The 27,121-nt window shown below is 29.5% G+C and overlaps 1 protein-coding gene across 4 annotated transcripts in view; it reads right to left on the bottom strand.

The window, feature by feature from the left end:
* LOC107441476 (uncharacterized) overlaps positions 1-26,485 on the bottom strand; it is a 42,388-nt gene extending 15,903 nt beyond the window's left edge. The window contains exons 1-8 of one of the 4 annotated variants that reach the window (XM_016054749.4): positions 26,346-26,485; positions 26,086-26,216; positions 15,935-16,181; positions 11,771-12,049; positions 9,630-9,728; positions 7,654-7,923; positions 5,530-5,832; positions 654-1,265 (exon numbers count right to left, since the gene is read on the bottom strand). In XM_016054749.4, the coding sequence (XP_015910235.1) occupies positions 654-1,265; positions 5,530-5,832; positions 7,654-7,923; positions 9,630-9,728; positions 11,771-12,049; positions 15,935-16,181; positions 26,086-26,120 (1,845 nt within the window). In that variant the 5' untranslated portion in view covers positions 26,121-26,216; positions 26,346-26,485. Of the gene's footprint in view, positions 1-653; positions 1,266-5,529; positions 5,833-7,653; positions 7,924-9,629; positions 9,729-11,770; positions 12,050-15,934; positions 16,182-21,741; positions 21,937-25,701; positions 25,982-26,085; positions 26,217-26,345 lie in introns of those variants that run through there. The other 3 variants (XM_016054752.4, XM_071178317.2, XM_016054754.4) reach the window with 3 other exon arrangements.
* Between the last annotated feature and the right edge of the window lie 636 nt (positions 26,486-27,121).

The raw sequence follows: 27,121 nt of genomic DNA, 5'->3' as shown, positions 1-27,121 counted from the left end.
TCCGTTAATGGACCCAAATTTCTTCTTGACAGACCCCTGGTTTCCTGCAATAATTTAATAGCTTCATCTTAAAACAATTGAAAATTTTCATACAATTATTAACTAAATATAATGCAATGCAACTTATTTATTTCTCAGTAAATTAAAAATTTAGTAAAATATATTTATTATAGAATGGATTTTGATTCCAAAGAGCAGAGCTTCATTCCATCTTTAACCCCTTGCCAGTGTCGTGCAAATCCAGTTGGACAACTCCTACTTGCAGTATTTGTGATAAAATTAATGTTTCTATGTTGTGAAGCTCGAGCTGAGTTCGTTTCTACTTTAGAGTACTTAATTCAGTATTTTCCTAATAGATGGCATTAGTGGTCCTATAGTTTTATTGCTTAAGACTTCAGTTGAGGAAGAGAAATGTGAGAGGGGGTTTTGTGATATACCATACTGTAAAATTTATGTATTGAAAATTATATTGTTGTGTTTTTATATTATATTACACAAGTTATATTCAGCTGCAAAATTTTGTTTAATATAAAGAACAAAATTAAACAATGACATTTTTTTCTCCATTTTTCTGAAATACATGTCACTGTTAAGGGGTTAATGAACACAAATCTGTAACTATTTTTTAAAAAAAACTTGAAAGAAAGAATTACCTTATAGGAATAACGATCTGGGAAGGTCTTTCCACAGCGCTTACACTTTAAAGGTTTGTCACTAGTATGTAGTTTCTGCATATGAATCCTTAAATCTGTTTTTCTGCCACAAGTTGTTGGGCAGAAATCACAATGAAAAGACGGCTTGTTGCCAGAGTGTATCAATTTATGAGCCTTTAAGCTGTTTGACTGAGTAAATCGTGCCTGGCATATATCACATTCATACGGTTTTTCACCAGTGTGGATTCTTAGATGGCGCTTTAGCTTGTACATATCTGGACTGGCATAAGTACAGTGAGGGCATTGATACGGTCGCTCGCCCGTGTGGCACCGCATGTGACGTTTCAATTTGCTGAGCTCCACACTGGCATAATCACATTCAGTACAACGATGGGGTTTTTCGTGAGTGTGCCTGTATCGCACGTGCCGCACAAGCTCTCCAGATGTGGTGAACGATGAATCGCAGTCCCTGCAGCAGTGAGGTCGTGTCCCAGTATGAGTATTAACATGGTTCTGTAATGAAGCAAGAGTCTTAAAACCTCTTTCGCAAACACCACACTTATGAGGACGCTCTTCCGAGTGAGACTTCATGTGACGTGACAGCAGATAACGCTGAAAAATAAAAACAAAATTACACTTTTGAAATAACTATACAACTTTTTTCAATAAAACTCAAAAGTTGATTTAAATACTTGATGGCATACCTGACAACATTGGGGAAATAAAATAACGGAGATTTTACTAGCGACATTTTATTGGCTATGAGTAAAGTTTTGATACATCATACATAATCATGCAAGTCAAAAAGAGAAATTCAAAATTGGAAATAATATAAGCACTTACATTACATTTAGCGAAGTAAAAAATATGTATATAAATCTTAATCTAAAGAAGATTTTTTAAAACCATTATTTATATTTACTTTAACTATTAACACTCAACATACTGCAGTACTGGCAATAGCACCATCTGTTGAGGAATAAGAAGTATTTTTGCCACTAATGAAAATTTTATAGAAAATTTTTTACAAAAAACATTTCTTCACCTAAAACTGAAAAATTTCAGAACATATGGGAAAACAAGGGAGAGTCGTAAAAAAAGAAGTCTTCGTTAAAAAAACAGGAGACTTGGCAGGTATGTGATGGGCTTGTTGTGTAAATATAGTAAATCGATCAATTTTTTGTAGTTTTTTTTATAACTATTTCATATTATATAGAAATATTTCTTAAATTTGTTTATACTAATCAGGGATGAGAGTAGTCAGAAAGTAAAAAAGAGGAAATCCAAGAATATATATACATATATATATAAACAAAAATTTGACAAAAAAAGTGTGATTTTTAAACTTGTAAACCATGTGATTATAAATCCCAATATGAGGCTTTTAAATCACGTGAATATGAAACTTTACATCGAATTTAAAAAATGCGAAAATACAAATCATGATGCATAATTTTTAGATCAAGATGCATAATTTTAAAATCGCGCGATATTACAACCGCAAAAACGAATCACGACATTGGATTTTAAGCTCGCGTAACTACATAGGGTTTTAAAAGCACGCAAATACAAATCGCGATATTGATTTTTTAAGTCTCGTAAATAAGAATCGCAATGTACAATATTTAAATGGCCTGAATAAGAATCGCAACGTTCAACTTTTAAATCAGGTAAATACGAAAATCGATGTATGATAATAAAATTGCGATTTTAAAAATGCAAAACACGATAATAGATTTTTAAATCTCGTAAATACGAGTCATAATATACGATATTTAAAAAGCGCAAATAAGAATTGCAATGCGCAACTTTTAAATCAGGTAAATACGAAAATCGATGATTGATATTAAAATCGCGTGAATAAAAATCGAGATGCTTGCAGAGTCTGGACTTGGGATTTCTAAAAGGCTTGTTTGAATTGTTTTTTGTTTACACAATAAATAAAAATTTACAAGATTAATTGAATGAGCAAATAAATATTTTCACCGCAAATCCACCTCTATTTTTTTTTTGCTTTCATTCCTGAATATGAGAAGCAGCGACATCTAAATTGCGAAAATACGAGTTATCCCGCCGACGAATAAAAAATACGGAAAATTTTATTTTCAGTGCGTGAAATCGGAGAATATAGCTAATATAAGTAAAAATGCGGAAGGGTTAGCAGCTAGGACATAGTTTGAATTTTCTCTTTTTCTTTGAAAATCGTAAAATAAATATAATTATTTGACTTCAACGACTGAATTTTAAAAAAAAAACGGGATATTTATAAATAAATTTTTAATAAAAAACGAAACGTTTAGAGAATCTGAGTTTTTGATAAAAAGGCTGAAATTCGAGAGGCAAAAAGCGAAAAAAATCTCATCCCTGTATAAAGGTCAACCAGTTTTATCCCAAGGAAATGATTTTTAGAGAAACTTCAGAGGGAGGAATGAGGACTTCAATAATTTTGCTCCACGGAAAATTAAATTCCTCATAAAATATTTTAACTTGTGCAATAATTTCAGCGGAAATTAGCGGGAAAAATGGAAAAATCTGAGAAAAAGCGGAAATCCGTGGAAGAATCTCATCACTGACTAATGAGTGTAGTATATGAAAACTAAAAATAAAAAAAACTTTTCTTAAACAAATAAATAATTCATACAATTTTATTGTAACCCGAATAAAAGTATCCATCAATCAAATTTGCAACTTGATAAATTTTAACACTTTATTTGTTTTTTCCTGAGTAATTACTAATAATTTAATTTTATACTTATAGTAACTAATAACTAATAGGATGAAATAATTACTTCAGTTTAAATTATTAATAACTCACTCAGTTTAAATTATTACTTCTTAGAATGGGGTTAAAAAAAAAGTAAATGATCATTAAATCAGTATTGTTTAACATTACAAAAGCATACACAAAACTGAAATACATATAGAGATACAATTAAACTAAACAATTGCATTTTTTTAAAACTTTTATTATTTGTTGCCTATTCTGATGGTTTAATGTAATCAGATTAAGCAAATCATATTTTCAGAAGTTCATTCTTATAAAATTAAGATAATTATATTCAGTACCATTTAGCATAATACTATTGCTCGATATCAATCCTGAGACTCAAAAATTATCATAATCAACAATATTCTTATCTGCATATCCATTTCAATGGGCGGTAAAAACTGATTTACACAGAGGTATCTTGATACCAATCACAGCATATTTAGTACTGAATTAAAAATACCAACTAACATAATAGCAATAGTGCTTATTTTGAAAATTAAGTTAAAGTTGGTGTCAATAATAATAATAAGGCGATTCATGCTTTTCCTATATGAATAAGTACCTTGCTAGATTAATTTAGCATTTTAACATAAAACTTTTTGTATCCATTATCAAAATTAATTAATTGCAATTTTTTAAAATAATTCATTATGACAATTTTTTTATAATCATTTTTTGCAAACAAAATATTATTAGTACTTATTTAGAATGTCGCAAAAAATCACCTATTGTAATAATTAAATATTATGTTATAACAAATTTATTATTATTGTTATATTTATTAATTATTGTATTTATTAATTATTGTATAACATTAAATTGTTATCAATTATTGATATTCAAGAGACACAATTAGATATTCAATACAAAAGGATGTGGATGAAATTCTAGTAAAATATTTTTCACCTTGGCAATGTCTGTTTAAAAACAATTAAAAGGTCTCAAGCATTATGAATTGGAGGATCACATCCCATGAAATTAACAACTCATCCCATAAAATTAACAATTCATAGAACATTCTGATTGTGCAAACATGCATTTTCTGGAATAAGAAATCATCTGAAATTTTTTAGAATGGTTTGCTTTCAAATAAAAATTTTCATCTGTGTGCAATTTATTTAATACTAATTTTTTTCATGCATATTTCTGTTAAATCAAATAAAAAATTTTTAAATAATAAACGATCATTTTTATGAGCAAAAATTAAAATTCCTAAAATTCAAATGGAGAAATCTAAAAATGATTCGTTTATAATAATTTTTTTTATCATCAATACATAAAATATAGCCGATATTATTTTCACATTTTGAATGAAAAAATAAAGCGGAATTTTAAGAAACAAAGTCTGCGGCAATATGAGAATAACTGCCGAAAAGGCAATAACAGATAGACATTGAAATCGGACTTTTTTTAAACACTATATACATTAATAAAATGCAAAAAAAAATTACTAAGACTTTACATGATTACTAAGATTTTTTCATGATAAAATAACCAGTTTCTGACAAAGAACTCTTTTCTTGATTATATTAGCCATTATAAAAAGATCAAGAAGTTCTTCGGTTCGGTATCAGAGGGTGGAAATGAAGCCTGAAATTGATAATATCTTGCAAAATGCAGCAGCGATGCACATGAGAGTGCAAGAATCTCGTAGAACCCAGCTCAGAATACGCACACGTGAACTCGCAAGTCTTTCATCAAACATGTAAAAAGATGGGTTCTTTCATACGCTATGGGCCGAAGGGATGCCGAAATAGATTGTGGTTGAATAAATTGTGAAAACGTTGAATAAAACAACGTAAAAAGCACATTTTTGCTTAAAACGTTGAGAAAATAGACATGGTAAAGAAAAAATCCTCATTTTCGAAAAAGGAAAATTAAGCACTTTTTAAAAACACCCAATGAAAAAAGCACCTTTGAGGGCTTTTAAAAAACAAAAAAAAGCACTTTTTAAAAACGCTATGTATTATATATAGTATAAAAATTGTGAGTGGAATTTCAAAAACGGTGCAGAAATCAGTAGCAATAACTACCAAAAGAAACAATTATATGCTTTAAAAAAAACCAGATCTGTAGCATCAAAAAGTGAAGATAAAATCTGCTTACTTTTGGACTTGTGTAATTACAGTAGTTACACATATGTGCTTGGGTAACTATCTGACTTTTTTTTTGAGTGATACGGATAGTCCGTGTCTTGGTGCCGTCGGGTGCAACCTCTTCAGCCACGATCTCTCCGTGTTTCTCTCCCTCATTGAAATCATAAACAGACATGTCGAGATCCATATCTTTGCTCGGATCCTTGTCATCCTCTGATTGAGCAACAATAAACATGTAGCTGACTTCACCAGACGCTCCGTTTGTAGGAACAACAGTCACTGCCTGATATGCATTGCCGACATTCAGTATAACCTGAAAGATAAATATTTTTTTTGTTGCTTAGTTAAAGATACTTTTATAGTCAACTTCTACGAATTTAAAAAAAAAACATTTCGGTACAAGTTTCAATCAACGATTTTAAACTTTGGGATCGTAATTCAATCTACTAGGAATTGATACGATGTACCCAGTCCGGAAACACTTATTCCAAAAATAATGCAAATTAGAAAAGAAATTTTTTTTTATTAAAAGCAATATATATATTCGGATTTTATTTTATTTACAGGGTATCTGCCACATTTTGGACTGTCTAATTCATGAATTTCTATGACGAATTCCAAGAACTTTTCATGATTTAACGAAGTTACTATTTTCTGTTACAAAAACACAACAATAAATTTAAAAAAGCATTATAATAACATTAATTGAAATGATAGATATAATCAAAATTGTTATCTTCTGCATCTTCATATTTATTGATTTTAAACTAAAAAAAAAACAGAGTAAAGAAAGAGTTGAAGCAATAAAATAGCTGAAAAAAATACAAAAGCAAAATAATTCCCCCCCCCTTTTACTGCAGAATTATATTCTAAAGATACTTTTCTTGTTCATCGGAAAGGAAAGAAATACTCCTGACTTTTCTGTTCTCATTTCGGAATAAAAAAAATTTGCCAATGTCTGACTTGCTTTAGCTAGAATTTTAAATTGATAAAATAAAAAAAATAAATAATAACAAAAATATTGAAATCACAGAAGTTTAAAAGATAATTTGCTCTAGAAATGATGTTTTTTCTTTCATTTTTTGAAAGAACACCATAATTTTTAAAGAACATGATAAAAACATTTTATATTTTAATAAAATATGACAGTGAGTGGGGATTTTGTTACAAATTCAGATATTCAGAACACCATGGAAATTACATTTTAAAAATTAGATTTTTCGGCAACCTAAATCCATGACTTACCATGATTTTTTTTTTAACAAAAAGTTAAAATCATGACAAATTTTGGTCAATACCGAAATTCATGACTTTCCATGATTTCTCATAACTTTCCACGCATGCAGATACCCTGTATTTATTAATTTTTTTACATTAATTAACCAAGTGATCTGATAAAACGTATTAAAAATACTCAGCATTGTTTAAAATAATGTTAAGTACTTGCAATACATTTATTTAAAAATTCATGAAAAATTTTAATTAGAAATAAAAATTAATATCTCTAGATAAAAAATTTTTTAATTTATTATTTAATTATTAAAATCTAATAACTGAATAAATAAAATCATGGTTATTTTTGTTCAAGCTAAATATCTTAAAATTCTAAAGACAAGAAGACAATTTGCCAGTTAGATGTCCAATAAAGAGTAAATTAATTTCCAATAAAGAGAACAATATTTGATTCAGTTTCTAAGAGTTGATGAAAGTAGCACAAATAAAAATGGGCCAGAAGTGGTTGGCGAGAAGAAAAAAAATTGCAAAACATTGTTTGTAGATGCAAACCACACCAGTTCCACAAATGCATTGATCAGTTCTACTATAATTATTCCCTGCCTTTGCTTTTTGTGGAAAAAGCAAAAAATAAATCACTTTGAATATAAAAAATGAAGTAAAAATTCCGGAAATCTGTCACCAGAAATGCAGAAAAGTTAAAAAAATTTACATTTTTCTCAGCTACAGGCACTTCCTTAGTAAAATGGGAATATCAAAGGTTTTAGAACACTATAAAGTAGGTAGAAATCATTCGGAAAATTAAATCTTTCAACCAAGAATCAAAACAACAAAAAAAAGAGAGAGAAAAAAAGGAATAATAAAAATAAGAATTTAAAACAAAATAAAGTAGATGATGAACCTGGTTGTTGCCATCAGCTAATCCTCCAGCAGCAGCTTGCTCCACAATGGTCGATATCATTTGCAGCTGATTTTCATCACTTAATTGCACTTCTTGACCATCATTTGTAAGTAATGTTGGAACCCTTGTTGAAGATACAGGTATGTTCTGTTCTGTTTCAGTTCCATCAGGTTGCCTCAACACCATACGTATGGTTTGCACCTGGGAAATATTCCCTTTGGAATCAGCTTGACTACCATCATCAGTGGTTACTAGGGTAGCCAACTGAGCCTATCAAGAAAATACTTTATTTTAATATAATAAAACTTTCGGTGTATGTTATAACTTTATGTCACTACATCATTACTAAGCAAAAATACCAGAAGTATCTAAACAAAATTAACAATTACTGGACTTACTTGACAAAGAAATTGAAGGTACAATTGAAAACACAATTTGCTTGCCCTATGTCAATATACATAAATGCAGTCGAACCCTGTTACAGTAAACTGTTGGTGGACCCAGAAATAAGTTTACTATAAATGATGGCTTAAATTCTTCAAAATAATTTTTCAGCATATGACAATAGTATTGTTGTAAATTGTGATTACAATAGCACATAGTTTGTTTATAAATTATTAGATGGAATTAACCTGCATATTTGCGTTACATGGAGAGGAAAACCACAAAAACATCCCAGGGTTAGCCGGATGGCAAAGGGACTCTAACCCATGGTACGTCTACCACTGAGGACATTTTACGTCAGCATTGTGGTCGGTGCAAGCTGGATGCGGAATTCATATCAACCAACCATTGCTAGAATTTGAACCCGGTTCACCTCATTGGAAGGCAAACGCTCTATCCCCTGAGCCATCACGGCTCTAATGAAACATTTGAAGATGTGCCAGAGTCATTGAAATGGCAAAATGTCTAGAAAATGGTCTTGAATGGAGATGAGAGAAGTGATTCATTTTTTATATGCAAAAAAAAAACATCCTGACATATTAATCATCAGCAAAGGGATGGTAATGCATACCCTCCAACTGCTACGGAATTTCCGTAGTTTCAGAAATCTTCTTTTCAGACGGTAGCAAAATTAATGTCTTAATATTTAAAAAAAATTAATTTTAGCGTAACTTGTCCACTATTACTTATAAAAGTGCACGCCATATGGCTAGATTCTTAAGTTCTGATAAAAGTTTTATGATAGATCCATTTGCTTTAAAAATTTCTACTTTGGTTCGCTACCACTAGAAAGAATTATTTTCAAAATCCTCATAAGTTGGAGGGTATGGTAATGTCACCTCCTTGCATGACAATGTCAGGTTTCATTATGCTTGCAAAACTAAATTATTGTTATGAAACCTGAAGTAGGAAATCTTAAGAGCCCCATACAGAAATATAGAAAGAAACTTAAATGATATATACCCACCCCCATATAGAATAAAACCTATCCATAGCTATATCTTTCTTTTTCCATTTTTATTGCTATCTTTTTCAGTAAAGAATAAAACCATTTCAAAAGCCTAACATCAAGGTGAATACATTACTACATATATGAATAAACAACTTTAAGAAAAAAGAGCAATAAAACAAACAATTATAACAACCTGTGAAGTAAAACTACAACCTGAGCAACAACAACAAAAAAAAAGCTTTGCAAAATTTGAGCTTATTTCAAAAGATTAGAAGATTTAAACTGTAGGTTACCGTTTTATCAATTGACATAAGTGATAAATGAGGAAAATTGGTTCCCCCTCTTTTTCCCTAAAATATTAACGAAGTCTACTGTCTGTGAAATATTTGGAGGGAAAAAAACATGCTGCTTTTAAAGAAAATATATGCAACACTTGACAATATTTCATGTATGTTACTTTACAAAAATAAATACATTTTCGATTGGTTGAATTGTTTAGAACTCAATGCACTTTCAACTTCCAATTGCTGCTTCAAGTTTATTGAAGTCTCAGTGTATCTATAAATAGGAAATATCTAACCTGGGCACCACTTTGGCCATCTTCAATTTGAGAGGAACCAGTAGCTTGCATGGTAACAAAAGCCTGCTGTTCACCTACTTGAGTTGAACCAGTAATTGCCTAAAATACAGAAAAGATGTTTCAAATAATTTAATATTTATCTAAGTCTTTTATTTATTTTTAAAAGTGGTTTAAGTTCAAATTTTGGAGAGAGAAAAAATAGATTGTAATTTAATTTTCATAATCAAATATTATACAGTAATCTCTGCTCAATGCGATTGTGGTTAATATTATCTATCGCTTATTGCTAAGGAAATCCTTCGGCCCCGATTTTCTCCCGCCATGTTAAAATTTTTGCTTTCTGCTTTCATTACTTCCTCCGGGTTGCCACTGATATCTGCAAAAAATAAATTCCCTGTGTTTTCCCTGCATATATCATACACAATATAATAAGAGGAAACACACATTCACTGCACTCTTGAGAACTACATTAGGATAAAGATGCTAGTCTTAGTTGCTGGGAAAAATTGGAAAAATAAGACAGGTCAACATAAAACAAATAATGCTATAATAAATGAAATAATATAGCTGAACTATAATCTTTAACTATCCCATTGATTGGGCTTTGAGAGATCTGCATTTCTTAAAAGACAAAAATAAGAAATAAAATTCCCTGCTTTATCCCAGTTAGTAAGGAAAATTTAAAAATTCCCTGCTATTTTCTAGGTTTTTCCTGTGGAGTGGCAACCCTGATCCTTTTATAACAGTATTTTTATTCATTTCTCAATTTTTTATTTATATACTCCCAGCCAAATTATTAGAATCTAATAATTTTCTGACAGGTACCTATTTTGTGAAAATTTAGACGTAATTTGTGAAAAATTAAAAATTATATTAAAAAATCAACACAAAAATATGGATTTATCGTTTCTTAAGGGATACAAAAATGAAATTTTAAGAAAAAGTATTTTGTGAAACTACCGTTTTTCCTAAAATTGAATTTGTGAAGGTACCGTTTTTCCTAAAGTTGAATTTGTGAAGGTACCGCTAAACGGTAGTAAATTCGGCCTGGACAGATCCCTGTAGATGCACTATAAGACTATGTAAAATCTTAATTATCAGGTGATACTATACAGCTTTATTTTTTTCACACGGCTGAAACCAGTTTGCACTTGTTTAAGTTCATGTATCAATTGGTTAACATTGTAATGCAATACGTTGAAAATAAATACAAATAGGAAGTATATAAAAATTTCCTGCATAAAAACCCATTACATCTATGTTTAAATATAAAAGTAATGCATATAAACTCGCGCAAAAGACGTCATTATTAAAAAACTACAGGGTGTCTAACAATTTGGTTTAATTATTATAATACCTGATATAATAAATATTCTACATTTATATAATATATCGTTTAATTTATCCTATCGTCAAATTTATATTATACATCGTCTAATTTAACCAACTGATACACGTAACGTAAGCAAGTGCAAACAGCGTAAAAACAATAAAGCTGTATTGTATCACCTGATAATTAAGATTTTACATAGAATTTTATAGTGTGTCCAATAATTTGGCCAGGAACTTTCGTTATTTTATTTATTCTGAGTATTCAGAGGGAGTCAGTTCTTTTCCTTTCTTAATGTTTAGATTTCGGAGAATTTTTCTTTTTTCACCCCTTTTTCAACAGCAGGAGGACAGGTGATTGGCTATAAATGTAATGTGGTTTTCTTAGTCTCTCAAAAGAGAGTTTTTTTTTTTAATTTTTTTTTTTATCAAATCAAGAATGAGCTTCTTTTCATTTTATGCCCTGCCTGCTTAGATAGAGTTTGACAATATACATGGCAGAAAAACTGATTTAACATTAAAACAAAAGATCGGCATTTTAAACCGTTAAGGCAAATTATCAAAATGCTGCAGCATAGTTCAACATCTCTCAGCTTCTACAATTATAAATTTTAAAAAATTATGAGGAAATTATTAGAAGGGAAAAAAAAAACACAGTTGTGAAAGTTACAGATCTGATCAAAATAAACAAGTTGAAAAAGCTTTTAAGAGTGTGGTATGAAAATGTTCTGAGAACGTAATGATCAAGTAAACAAACCACAGGCACCTCTATAACAGCACCCAATATATCATTTAAAGCATAATGGACTTACTTGTGAGGCTAAATTAGCGGGAATGGCAACGATCTCAGATCTAGACCCACCAGTTGCAGCCCCTGAACCTGCTTCACTAACAGCTAAAACTATCTGTTGAAGTCCAGGATGGTCACTGGCATTGACAGTTCGGAAGGCAGCCCTCTGACCAGAAACTGGAAGAACGGTAGTGCCATCCGCCTGAGTTGCGAATGCTGTAATTGTGCTAGGTTGATTAGGATCACTGGCAGCATAATAGGTACCATCAGACGAAGCATAGTATGTAGTACCGAAAGGAGCCTACGTCATACAAGGAAGAAAATGAACATTTTTTCCCCTTTTTTAATCAAGTATGATTGGACTCAAAGATTTGAAACATGCAGGTGTATATATTCAGTGGCGTAGTTTTATTGTATGTTTGGAGGGGGTTACGCCTTCTCTCACACACACATATATATATAAAATTCAATGTAAAGTTTTTTTAAAAAAATTCAAGTTGGCAGGTGTGTGTATATATATACACCTACCAACTTTTAACATCGCTAAAAAAGATTTTGAAAAATAGTAGTAAATGAACAATTAAAGTTGGAAATTTTTTTTAATAATTTAACTAATTAAACATTGAAGAGCAAAGTAAGCTAACAATTAGATCATATTTTTTAATTATTGATTTGATGTGGTAGGTTGAAATTTAATATTTATTTTAAACTTTAAATTGAAGATTTAATACGTCTAACTCCTATAATGTTGCTAGTACAAAGAAGTTTGGTTTTTTTCTCAACGGCAGTACAAATCAGCAGCTTTATATATGGGTCATTCTCACAAAAACAGTCATTTTCATGTCCCCAGTATATTTTATGTTTGTTTTACAACTTACGAAAAAATTTTTTTCAGGGAAAGTGTCCTTCAGAATGCAAGCTAACAAAAGAATAAAAATAAAATTATCAATTTTTATTTTTTATTAATTTTAGGTAATAAAAATATACCAATATGTCATTCCCTCACTTGTCCCCACTGCTGATTTAAAAAAAGGAAAAAATTGTTTCTGAAATAAAAATTTTTTTTTTTACAAATTTGTGTTTTTTATTTCAAAATATTGAAATATAGAATTCAGAAAATAAATTTTAAATTTAATTTCTGATAAAAATATTAACACAGCACTATTTTAAACTTTGTCCCCAGTGTTTCGCGTCATTCCCTCACAACAATGTTCTTATCACCTGCAATCATCTTAGAATAAAAATATTTTAATAAAAACTTCAGAAGTTAACAACTGGCATCATAGAACAAAATTGCAGTATGTTTCTATCTTCAACTTAAAGAAGCTTTGCTGTGGAATAAATTTGAATGAACCAAACCAGGTAAAATTTTTTACATTTGTCATTCCCTCATGTCGTTTTTTAGAGTAAAATAAAATACAACTTCATCGAGAAAGTGGATAATTATATGTTGCTTTCTTGTATGAATATAATTGTATGTGATTGACTTCAGAAATCAATAAAGCCTAACTGTTATTTTTAAATTTTATTGATTTCGTCATTCCCTCACTAGTGTATAAAGTGAGGGAATGACGCTGAAGTGAGGGAATGATTCAAGATGAGTATAATATTAAATTTTTTTTTGTTCAATCGTGCCAGCCAATTTTATTCCCCAAACCTGTAAAAACTATTAAATATATAAGACTAAATTATAATAAATATTAGATATACTTAGTATGTTATCATTTTCAAACTTTAGGTAGATGTAACTTAGATAAAAACATGTATTAAAATAAAATATCATTCCCTCACTATTAGTGTCAGTCCCTCACTTTTTAAACAGTGAAAATAATTAATTTACTTATTAACTAATTTGAAAAATAAATTAATAAATTGATTTATTAAACTAATTAATTTATTTATTAAATTAATTAATTATTAAAAATTAATAATTATAAATTAATTATTTAAAAAATTAATTAATTTAAATATTAAGTATAATTTATAGGATATATACTTTCTTTATAATGCCATTACATATTTCTATTAATATAGAAAGTTTCAGAGCTTTTTATTAACTTTACTTTTTTGGGATTTTATGAACTGAAAAATGACAGTTTTCGTGAGAATGACCCATATATATATATATGTACAGTGCCCCCCCCCCAAGCTCTTGGGCGCATTCAAAATTCGAGTCTAAATTCCCCCCGCCAAACTATTTGTTTTATTTAGTGTAAAAATCCCTCCCAAGCTTCAAGTGGGCGCATCGTGCGCCCACCTTCCCCCCTGATGGGGGCCCCTGTATATATATATATACAAGTGTGTGCATGTTCAAATTACGAAAAAAATGAATAATGAAAATTTTTAATGTCTACATCTTATTTACAGAACTGAATAGCTCATTAATCAAGTAATGTGTAATTTCGGAGGGGTTTTGTCTCCCAAGCCCTCCCCAAAACTACGCCACCGTATATATATTGCATTAGCATCTGATAAGGCTGAGCCTTAGGACAAAGGTCCCCTTATTTCTCGGGCCTCCTAAATATTAAATTTTTTTTTCTTTTTAAGAATTGTGTATTAGAATTGTGGCTTAATGAAGAGTGAAATAGATATAAGCTCAAATTTACTAAGATATCAAAATTTACTTATTTTAAAAAAGAATTTCATGTATATCATTAGAAATATTTATTATATTTACACACACTTCATTACTAGTAAAAGAACACTTCATTATTAAATAACAGGTAGATTTTGTTCAAAGTTACGACCAGGGGCCCCTGACAGTTCTGTACCTAGGGCCCCTACATTTCTATATCAGGCCCTGATTAAGTGCATATTAGTATTTGTATCTGAAAACTATTTTAAAGCATTCTACTCTATTCAAGACTAATATTGCCTTATTTTGCAGGTATGTTTAAAGATAAATGAAATGAGCTATATAATACAAATTCCATAAAATTCAAAGTCCCAGGTTTCAAAGTTTACATTCTAAAGAGCTTCTACAGTATTACATGATTACTTAACAAATATTAAGAATAAATTTAAAAAATCAAATTTAATCTTAAGCTTTTATTACGAAAAAAGAAAAATTAGTCACATAAAAGACGATGTTACACAGATAAAATTAACACAAAAATTCACAGATGAAGAATGTGTTGACTAATTTGTTCAATTATAATTATGTGCATTGAAGAAGAACATTAATTATTTAATTATAATTTTATGATGTTAATTACAATTTCGAATGACATTGACTGTCTGGCATATTTAATTTCTCCAGAAATTTACGAAATTCTGTTCTAATACCACATTTTTATTTTAGGACATTTAGCTATTTATTATTCAAGATTCTTTTTTATAACTAAGAAAAGTAATAAAATAAATTTTCAGATAATGTGATGTAGCCTTTTTTCTTTTCTTCCCCAAATAGTGAAACATACAGACAACAGAAAATGCTATATTCTAATTTATGAAAAAATTTAATAATTTATTATTTTAAGTGAAAAAATTCATTATTGTAGGGGTGCACAACCTGCAGCGCGTCAACTCTTGATAAGCAATCTAAAGAAAAGGGAAAAAAATCTTTTTTTTTTATTGAAAAATTAAAAGCATTCGGAAATTAAATAGTTTTTGATGCACCCAATTTCAATCAATGTAGTTTTTTGATCGCTTTTTTTCATCATTTTTAACCCTATAAACTTTCGTAAAATCAAAGTTTTAAACTTGCATTTATTTTAATAACTAGAATATTCATTTCTTTTAAATTTAATTCTATCAAAGAAATTTTGTAATGTTAAAATTTATGTTTACTTTTGTATTATGTAATATGATAAAAAAAACATGAATTACTTAAATTATTTCAACTTATCTAATTTTTTTCTAATAAATAGATTCTGTTTTTTCCCCTAAGTAATCAATTTTGCCGTTTCTAATTTTAAACATTTAAAAGTATTTAATTTTATGCAAAGATATTACAAGGTTAATGCCTAGAGCAATGATGTTTATATAACAATTGTTGTCAATCTGTCTGTCTACATGCTTTGTCATGCAGCCCTTTAATGATCAATCTGCTGTGCATGTGGCCATTCACTCAAAACGGCTGTGCATCCCTAAATTATAGATTTCAAATAAAATCCCGAAACAACAAAGCCTCAGCATTTGAAAAGCTGTTGAACATAGACTTTAAAAACACTTTAAATGATCAAACCTCTCCTTGCTCGAACTGAAATCCTTCACCAGCGGATGTGCCTGGAGCTGCCACAAAGAAAGCAGCAGTTTCAGTAGTGGGTTCTATAGTGGGATCAGAATCTGCAGTTGCATCCAATTGAGAAGCTGATGCAGGAGCAGCAGTGGAGCTGCCATCTTGGATCTCTTTGTTGAAGGAAGCCAGGTAATTCTGAATATCAGTAATGGTCTCTCCACCCCCTTCCGTTTCTCCAGCACTTTCCTCCATCCTATTGAGAGTTACACATTCATATAATACCCAGATTAATTGTCTAAAGAGAGAAAGTTTCTAAATCCATCCATAAACAAGTCCCCCATCCTATTGAGAGTTATACATTCATACAATACCCAGATTAACTGTCTAAAGATAGAAAGTTTCTAAATCCATCCGTAAATAAGTCCTCCATCCCATTGAGAGTTATACATTCATATAATACCTGGATTAACTGTCTAGGAAAGTTTTTAAATTCATCCATAAATAAGTAATGTTATCAATTTGCCAAAATTTTATTATATACAGACAGGCTTCTATATAATGAACTTCCATTTCGCAAATTTTATTCGAGGAACCAAAAGCATTTTGGTAATTTCTTAGTAAAATGACTTCGAAATAGTGAAGTGAATTTCCTCTTTAACGAACTTTTCTTTGGGATCCACTTTCCCTATTTCCCGAAACATTTCAAACTTGTTAACACATTTTATGGAGAAAATTACCTTTAAGTGATTTTTGAAGCCACTTAATTTTTAGAGAAAGCAATAAAACCCCTTTAGGGTGACCTGGGGTAATTCCTGATCAAAAAATGCAAACATTTATTTTGTGAAAAAACAGTGTTTTCATCACAGAAAAAAAATGGGTGAGAATTTCTCACCCTTTCTCAAAAACAGGGTGAGATTTCAGAAAGTTAAGTGAGATTTCTAAAAACTGAAAAAAATACAAATAGACTTCAAAAAAAAAATTTCTTTCATTATAATACATTTTTAACGTCTTCTATTTTTTAAAGCATTGAATATTCTTGCTGCATCATCATAGAAGATTTTGCCTTTACTAGGTATTTGTCCATCTTACATTAGTGCATAAAAAATTTGAACGTCTTACATGAAAAAACCTTACCTGCGTTAAACGCGTGGTTGCAGAGATATGTGTTCTGAAAGGGGTTCCGTGGTTCGGAGGGATTGTGTTCTGTTGTTCGAAAAAGTTCTGAACAATACTGGTAAATAGGGAATCTAGATAACGGGGCAAATGTTGAAAATAATGAAAGATCCAGGAAGAAAAGTGAAATAGATTTTATTCTAATTGGCGTAATTCGAAGCTTTTTACAAAATGCGAGAAATTCGCGAATTTTGAAATTGATTTATAGAATCCGCGAATTTCTCGCAGTAATCATTTTTTAATGCGAGAAAAGAAAAAAATATGCGAGATTCTAGCATTCTCGCGCTGTAGTGAAAACACTGAAAAACTATTCAAGATAGAATTTTAATATTTACTGGAAGTTTGAGGCTATATGAGATGAGTCCTATGCTACCTTCTTTTGTTTGAAAATCTAATTAAAATTTAAAAAATTTTAAATTTTTAGTGATCAGGAATTACCCTTTCTCTTGATCATTTCTGGGGTAATTCCTGATCACTTCTGGGGTAATTACTGATCACCAGTTTTTATAGTACATGGGCTATTTAAAAATAATTATACACATTTGTCTTGTGTACAGTTAAATACAAATTTTGTGATTACTGTTAAAATATATTTTATAGTTGTTCCACTTAATAAATATCAACTGTTATTTAAGAAAAGACAATTAACTATTTATTAGCGATTTTTTATACTATTTATAAGAAGAAATGACAATGATCAGGAATTACCCCAGTGATCAATAATTACCCCATCTGTAGGGGGCAACATTTGATATAGTTTCCTATAATCAATTATCTTGTTTACAGTAGATGTGAAACAATTAAACAAAAGCTTACACTATTTTTATATCAAAGAAAAAGAAAGTGACTCAAAATATTTATTATTAAGAGAAGGAGGGGGATCTTTGCAGAAATGTGCACATTTTGAAACCCATCTTTGAAGTGGAAAATACAGAAAGCATTTTAAAAGATACTTATTTTGTTAGATTGAACAAAAAACTATTATTAAGTAAATATAGTTATACTTTAGTAATGTGTACAAGCATTCTTGTCCATGTCTCAAATTTAAAAAAAATAATTTTTTTAAAAATAAAACGTAGGTGATTATTATTTACCCCAGAAACAGATTGATCGTGAATTACCCCGGGTCACCCTACCATTTTGTTTGCATTTGAAACGAAAAGCTCAGACAAAATTAACGGATTTTATCAGTAGCAATTAAACTTAAGAACGCATCTGGTAATGTATGTTTAAAATTACTTTTATATTAAATGCAGCTATAATTTTATACATAAATTTAGCTTTTTTTTTTAAAATTGGAAACGTATGTAGCACAATAGTGTAACACTGGATAATGTTTTACTCTATTTTTGCTTTACATGCAGATTTCTTTTATGGTTAAGATTTATAAAATAAATAGTAGATACAGTCTGATCTTGATATAAGGTCACTTTTCCAATGTCCCGGCTCACTGTTACAGATTATCGGATATATGGTCAAGTTTTAAAAATTGTTATCGCTTATAAGGACATTTTTATCTAAGGCGAGGGAAGCTCTTTTCTAACAAAAGCCTATTTAACTTCCTTACAAGGCAATTACCTCTCTCAAGTTCTAGGAAAATGTTGCAGCCAACGAACAAGCTACAATTTCTGAAATTGTTTCAGAAGTTGTGGACAGCGAGGACAAAGGCAGTGATCCTGAGACTGTAGCTGTAACCCAAGTGGAAGCCTTCGATGCAATAAATGTCATACGAATTTTTTTTACAAACCATGAGGGAGCTGAGAAACATTTTGAGAAGTTACAAAATCTAGAAACCATTGTTCGAAAAATGAAACCAAAAACGAGACAGACCTGCATAAATGATTATTTTAAATAAGGTAAGATGTAATGCATGTATGTACACTTTGAGAAAATTTGTAAACAGCTATATTTTAAATGAAAATTTCTTTAAAAATCTAACTTTCTTCAATTCTTTACTAATTCTGTTAAAATTTACTGACTTAAATATTTAATTTATGGCCGATCGTTTTCGTTTGTATTACCATTTTTAAAAAGTCACAATGTGTACTATTTACGTGTTTAGTTACAAACTGATAATGAATAAAAGGTCACCCCGCTTATAAGATCACTTTGTGATGTGCCTTAGGGTGACCTTATATCGAGGTCTGACTGTACTAGTTTACAAAGTAAAGGTGTATCAATTGCTTTTTTAATTATGCCTAGTGCTTATGAATTTAAAACCTGTTTTAAGTTGTTTAAGTATTTCATAAGGTGATTTTATATTTAAAGAATTTTTTATATAACGAACTTATTAACAGGATTTAGCGGCTTCGTTAAATAGAGGTCTGACTGTATATTTATTTCAGTATGATTATGGTTGAATGTTCTGGCAAAGGGAATCAAGGAGGGTGAAAAGAAATGCATTTAATTAAAACATAAACATGATAAAAATATGGAGACCATTAAAATCCAAATTGAAATTGATGTGCTTCATCTAATATGTTAGGGATTTTTAAGGGAAAATTTTGTAAATCCTTCCTATCCAAGCTTCGCAGTTGCCCAAAGAAAAAATCTAGACATTTTACAAAAAAAAAATCATGAAATTTGTTTGGAAACAAATATACCAGATTACTTTTCAAAAAGGCAAAGTAAAACCGAAACATAATTTTTCTACTTAAGTGTAATGAAAGTAAATTTTATCGTAAAAGAATAAAACATAGTACTATTGTTAATTCCAGAATTACTTTGCTTGAAATCAAGAATTTTTTACAGTTTTCAGTATTATTTTATCAACACTATTAACAGTCTTAACCAGCTACAGGGTGACAAAATGTAACAATAGTTGATTAAAAAATTTTTTTGCCATTCACTACTTTTTTTATACCTTTCATAATAAAATTTATTATTTTATTTATTAAAATTCCCCTTTTATTACTTAAAAAAATAAGGAATTATTCCTAAAACTCTGATTCAGAAAATTTTTCTTAGTTTTAAAAATGAACCTTAAATGTCCATTGAGAAATGCATCAAAAAAGAGATGCCTTAATTATTTGTAGATTGATGCTACAAAGGTTTCTCTTTTTAGTAATGCCTAATAGCGCTCTATGTTTTCTTAATAGTTTGTGGTTAGTTTGTGGTCAATATCTTCTAAATAACTGTTACATCATCCTTGGTTCTCTTTTAAGTCAACATTACTACAAAGTAGGGCCAGGATGGCCTGGTTGGTTGGGCATTGGGCCCATGTCCAAGAATTCGATCCCAGGCCAGCCGAAGGGCAAGTAAATGGTGACTGATGCATGTTAAATCTGTCAAGTCGCGAAGTCCTTCAAGTTCCCATAACAAATCAATATCTCTGGGGGTACAGATGCAGGAGTTTCCTTGTCTTCTGGATTGGTCCAAAATTACAAGGCTACGGAGTTGAACATTAGTAGTCGTAAACACAAAATTGGGTTGGCTGTTCAACAACGGATGTAAAAAAAGAAAGAAAAAAAAACATTACTACAGATGACGACAGAGCTGCAGCTAGATTTCACTAACTGTTTTTAGAAAAGCAGCACGCCCTGCCTGCCTTTTGATGCACCCTCCTTTGCCCTTTTTGCAAAAATTAGACGCCATCACTAAAAAACACTGCCTTTTTATTCATATTTCATTTTTAAAAATTATTTTACTCTTTAAATAACACTTACACACTGGTAAAATTATTAGAGTTTATAGGTTTAATTGTGATTACTAATACATTCTCGATATCTTGAACTTCTATATCTCGAAAACCTTGTAATGTCAAAAAAATATTTTCCCTTTGGCATTACATATCCACATAATGCTAATTTGAATTCCTATGTTGAAGAGGTTCTTCTCAAAGCCTTGTTATGTCAAATATTTTTTGAATTAGGAACTGAATTTTTTCAGAAAAATTACAATGTAAGTTTATTGTAAGCCAATTATTTTCTATTTAATGTGTAATTATTTTTCTCTTACTTTTAAAAATAAAATTATCATTGTTGTATTTAGACTTATAGTCAATTATCATTACATACAAATTTATTAGTAGTTATTTTTAAGTTTCATGACTCTACTTCTTAGAGTATACTATTTTTGAATATATTTTTCTACACTTTAGAACATATTTAGCTCTGAACTTACCTCAAAAAGTTGCTACCTCCAAATTTTTTAGCATCCCTTCAACTTTGATATATTGAAAGTATAGTGTACTTTGTTAGGATTATTCTCAACTAGTTATACTTTTATAAGTTTCTCTTTTTTTTGGAAAGGGATATTAATACATTTTTTAAGTGATCTTAAATTTTGAAATTATGTTTTAAATAAATACCTTTAAAAAAAATGCACCATTAAATGTTTAATTTCTCATAATTTTCACTTTAAATTATAGAAAAAAGATTTCAAATTGTTAATCTTTGTTTTTTAGCTCACATTTTTTGAAAAAAAATTTGCACAGTGATTGTCTTTTAGCATGTCTTTAATTATTTCTTATAAAACTACAAATTTTTCTTTTAATAATGTGTGAGAATTATTTTTTGAAATACACACATAAAATAGTATAAGAGGGCAATTTAAAAATTGTTGAGGATCAAATTCAGTTATTACATAATATTACAAATTTTGATAAACTTTAATGATGGTAAGTGAGTGCCCTTTCAAACCTTAAAGTGCTGTGTGAGGAAGCACTCTGCCCTTTTTTATTCCTAAGGAGAACTCCGTTTCATCCACGACATAATGGCATCTTAATTTCCTGCTTACATAATAGGACTGCCAACATTTGAGTTTCAACATGGAAAGAAATTTTACATCATTACTTTCTATTACCAGGGGTCTGTCTAGGTTTTTATTAGAGGTACCTATTTTGTGAAAATTAAAAATTATATTAAAAAATCAACACAAAAATATGGTAAAGTAAGAAGATATTTTCAAAAATTGTCACTACAAATAAAAATCCTTTATGACTGGTAAATTTTTATATATTTTTTGCTGTATATTCCAAAATAATTTTGCTATTTTAAATTATGGGTTTATTTGTAATTTGAGTAAATTTGTCCACTGTTAAATTTTATTCTGAATTTTTTAAAAAAAAACATGCATTTAGCTATACTTGAAATTAAAAGTTATTTATTTTCATTATGAGAACATTTCCCATAGAGTCATATAGAAACAAGTTTCACAGAAAAAAAATGCTTCATGAAAAAATAAGGTCTGTTAGAAAAAATTTAGAACAATGTTCGAATGTTTAGAATAATGTTCGAATTTCAATTTCCTGTAAAGTTTACAGAGGGAGCGCCTCATTGTTTAATTTTTTAAAAAAATCTTGATATAATATGGCCAAGCGACCGGTTACGCTTACCATATCGCACTTTCCGACGAAGCATGTGATACCCTTTTTTATGGTGAAACAAAAACAAAATTTTAAGAGGCGGGGAAAAGAATCTTAGAACTTGCTTTTTTTAAAAGCATTTTGTGAAACTACCGCTTTTCCTAAAGATGAATTTGTGAAGGCGCCGCTAAACGGTAGTAAATTTGTCCTGGGTAGACCCCTGATTACTGACCAACAGTAATTACAATTCATATTCTATTTTAAATCAACGTCTTGTTGGCACTAAAAAGAATAAAATAGATCTAACTCCAGCAATGAAATAAAAATCATCTACACGAATGTCTCACAAAATCACAAGAACTTGTGGACTTTCTTCAAAAGGTGCCCGTCTAGGACTAGAAATTTCTGAAAAATCAACTGGTTTACTATACAGTAGGAAGATTAAAAAGAAAATTTACAAATAATAGGGAAATCTTAAAAATGCTGAGCGAAAAGCAAATGGATGAAGTCTTGGAAATTCCTCGGGATGAAGAATATATCACATTAAAACAAATGACGAATAATTTTACACAACAAATTTAAGCCTTCCAAATAAAAATTAGAAATAAAAGTAACATGCCTAATTAGTGTTTTATCAGTGAGAAGCCAAATTACATTGAGGAAAACAGTTATAAGAAAATAAGCCCGTTTCAACTGATTCTTAAGCAAAGAACACCATTTTGGCATAAGAATTTCAAAACTGAAGAAAGCACTGGAACGCTAATTTTGCCAAGAAAAATGATATTTAAAGTGAAACTTTAATAATTTTGTGCTTACAGTAAAACAAGAATTTTCCAAAAATTCCCGTGCAAGAAATAATGAAACTTGGCTCCATGATTCTGGCACTTCTTCACACAATGACAAAAAATAAAAACTATTTTAAGAAATTAAAAAACACAAATGGGTTAGTCTACTTGACAGGTAAGGACTCAACTTTAAAGTCTGAAGTTATAGGAACTGTAAGAGATAAAGCTTTTGATAACAATTATAAAAATATTCCTACTATTATTGACATTTCATTTGTTCCAGATTTAAGAAACAATTTAATTTCTTTATTTAATTGATAAAGGCTCAGAATAGAATCAGATGAGAACAACTAATTTAATTTTAAGTAATAATGATATTGTTTTCAAAGGTATACATGTAAATAAGAGTTTTGAAATTAATATGAAGTTTTTTCTAAGATATTATTTCAACTAATTCTATTAAATGCAATGTCATAATTTAATATATTTGGCACAAAAGACTATGTCCTTTATATCCATGATAGTCGTCCTAAATGCAAAATATCATTGGCAGGGTTAAACCCCTGATCTTTTTGAGATTTCTTTTAAAAAGTACAAAAATTACACAGAAAATTGTTTGAGACTTTTTAAGACAGTCAAACCAAACTTTTTTCATTGTTGCCAAAAACGATCCACTACAAATTTAAGGAAATTTTTTTTACATTTCTTCTGTGCATGCATAGTTTAAAAGAACAATTTCTTTAGATGAATATAAATAAGGTTTTTCAGTTTGTTGATCCACCAAATAAATAAAAAATAATAAAGAGTAAATGGGTGTATACAATTAAAAATGTAAATATATGTCCCACAAATATCTTTGCTTTCCTACTCATACGTAAAATGTAGGTATATGAACACACGGACACCGTCGGCAGAAAAATGTTCATTTTTAACGAAAATTTTATAACATTACTCATTATATATGAATAAAAAAAAAATTTCAAAATTGTACTGGACTTTCAGGCAGGCCACGAAAACTGAACTGACTGTGGTAATTTTAATAAAAATATTTATTAATTTTAAGCATTGAAATTTTTCTAAGACTTTATTTTATAAGTCTTAGCTTATTTTATAATTCTGCTATAAGTGAAAGAGACTTTAGAAGAAGTAGACTAAATGTAAGCTAAATATTATCACCCAGGAGTTCTGATAGCCAATAATAAATCAATTATACAGATTGGGTCTTAAAAACAAAGGTGATTAAAATATCCAGCAAATGGCCATACTTTAGTAAAGCATTTAATCAACAGTCTGCTGTGGCCCTTGGAGATCGAACCCCAGTCTTTTAAATTGACAGTTGAGGGCCTTAGCCACTGAGCCTCACTTAAGTGCAAGTGTAGATAAATATGTTTGAAGAATGTAACCTTAAAATTGTGATAACTTTGAGAATTTTTAAAAAAATATTATTCATATTCACTTAAGACAATATATAATGGAGTTGGGGTTTAGGTGAACTTAGAAGTAATCTAAAAAATAAGTTACGGGAAAATACATTCATTGCAAATTCTCAACCACTTACATAAATTTAAAATATAGAAAAAGTGAATTCAGGTTAACTTAGAGTAGGTAAACCATAACACTTCAATATATTAAAAATAAATAAAAATTATGGCACAATTCCTATGCATTTGGAAAATAGTCATTCAATAATTTATTGGAATTTAATATTTCGAAAACACTTAATCAGAATTTGAAACATCATGGTTTATTCTAGAAATTCCCTTTTTCTGTAATTTAAATTTTAAAATACCAATGTATGTGAAACAGAACTTGCCATGAAAGTATCTTACATGGTATACAGTCCTTTTTAAATAAATTCTTGTTTTAAAAAGCCCAAGAGACTCCAAACCCTGTCATCAAAGGTTTAATATGTGAGAAAAAAAATAGGTAAAGATTGATCCCAATTTTTAATTATCAGTTAAAAATATTAACCAACAAATGACTTACTTCAGATATTTTATAAATCAAATGAATATTCCAATCAATTATATTAATACTTTATATATATATATTATTATTTTATAATTAGAATTCAAACTATGGAGTTTATGACTGCAGACAAATTGCTTTAGCAAGACAATATTTAGAATATTAAAAGCATTACAATTTCGCAAAAATTAAGTTTATAAATGGAGATTATTTTTCATCGATATGGATGTCGTACTTTAAATATGTATATATTCGTTTTTTAGAAATGATACGATACGAAAGGCGTTTTAATAGATATTATAATTTTATAAATAACCATAATAAATTTATAACAACGGAAACATCCCCATTAAATATATTTCACTAAAATCAAGTGTTATATCCCAATTCTGAGACAAGAATAGGCAGTAAAATTGAAAATGACACTTTAGCAATAGCTTTCGTACTTTAAAGTCAAAGACTTAACTACAGTTGAAAGGATTGATATTTTTCAAATATACATGCATTAAAAGAGAAAGATAACAAATTATGAGGTAAACAACTTTTTTTATTAAGGTGCCGGTGACATAAATTCTGTTTGAAACATGAGAAATCAATAAGTGCCTTTGAGGTCGCCATGTTTTTTATGTTAAGTCTGAATTAGTGGATGCATTGCTATTGCATATTTACAATACTGATAGTTTTTCGAACACATGAATAAATATTGGTACTTTATTTTATTTTGATACATCATATTCAATGGGAACACCGCCATGCTCATTTTTTTTCTCGCAATTAGCGCCATCTATTTTTCGACCGAAAGGCCAAGCAATTTCAATAAACGGTCATTTTGAGATAGACAAGATGAGAGTGCGCCATATTGACTCTCTTGATATATCTAGAATTTTAGTATAAGCATACTTTTCTAGAGAAAAAAACAAACATACTTGCTCTTCCTATGAGATTTTGAAGGAAAAACCATTTTCCAAATTGAGAATTCTCTCCAAACAATAAAGCTCAAATCATCTTTAATAACCGTAAAAAATGTTGTGTGGATATTTTAAGATGATATGAACACCTATAAAGCAATAATGTTTTAAAAACTTCATCCAGACCATTTATATAGTTAATAAGGATTGTAGACAGATATTTGCCATACTTAAACAATGCATAAATCCTCGTATAATTAAATTATTACTATTCTTACCTAAAATTTTGACAAATCTCAACACTGGATGGCGTTAGCGACTTCTCTCGTCCATGAAGTAAAATTTATCGATCAGCATATACATACATCGATTAAGGATTATTTTTTCAATATCGATTTTAAGGGCTGATATTTAGTTGATTCAAAATTTGTAGTAAAATCAAATCACGGTAGGAGTAGAAATTTCAAATACTTTCTTGTAATTAAATATTTTAAGAATATTTGAATTTCTCAAAAAGTTAAATGGAATGATGCGGAACAGAGGGCGCTGTGTTTGCGCTATTTTCGTTCTTTTTGCAGACGGAAATGAACAACTAATCGAATTTTCATTCGATGAAGATAAGTTAACTGTTAACCAACCTTAAAGTCAAACCACAAATATTTTCCTCACTAAGGCCTCATCTCTGCATTTAATATAAACAAGAAGTGGTTCTGATGCCTGCAAAGATTTTTTCCCTTTCTCAAACATTCACAAAGTAAAGCTTGGGTAAAATCTAAGAATAGCCCACCCCTTGGCGACTTTTTGAAATCTCGCCAAGTTGGCGAATTATTACTTGGATCAACGTTGTTGCTTAAAAAAACAATTTAAATTAATACAAATTTATTAAAATATTGTTAATAAAGTAAAATAATTAAAATACTCTCTGTAAGGTTGCAACGTATCTCCTGAAATATCTTCCAGAAACCGAGTTTGGTGAGATTTAAAAAAAATCGCCATGGGATGGGCTATTCAAGGATCCACCCCAGAGCTTGTTATGTAACAGAACCTTACTTCA

Source organism: Parasteatoda tepidariorum, chromosome 6, assembly GCF_982258835.1.
Source record: "Parasteatoda tepidariorum strain Cologne lab strain chromosome 6, Ptep-v5.0, whole genome shotgun sequence".
In the NCBI taxonomy this organism is placed as follows: Eukaryota; Metazoa; Arthropoda; class Arachnida; order Araneae; family Theridiidae; genus Parasteatoda; species Parasteatoda tepidariorum.
Note: the sequence above shows the minus strand (reverse complement) of the source record. Positions and strands in the feature narration are given on the sequence as shown.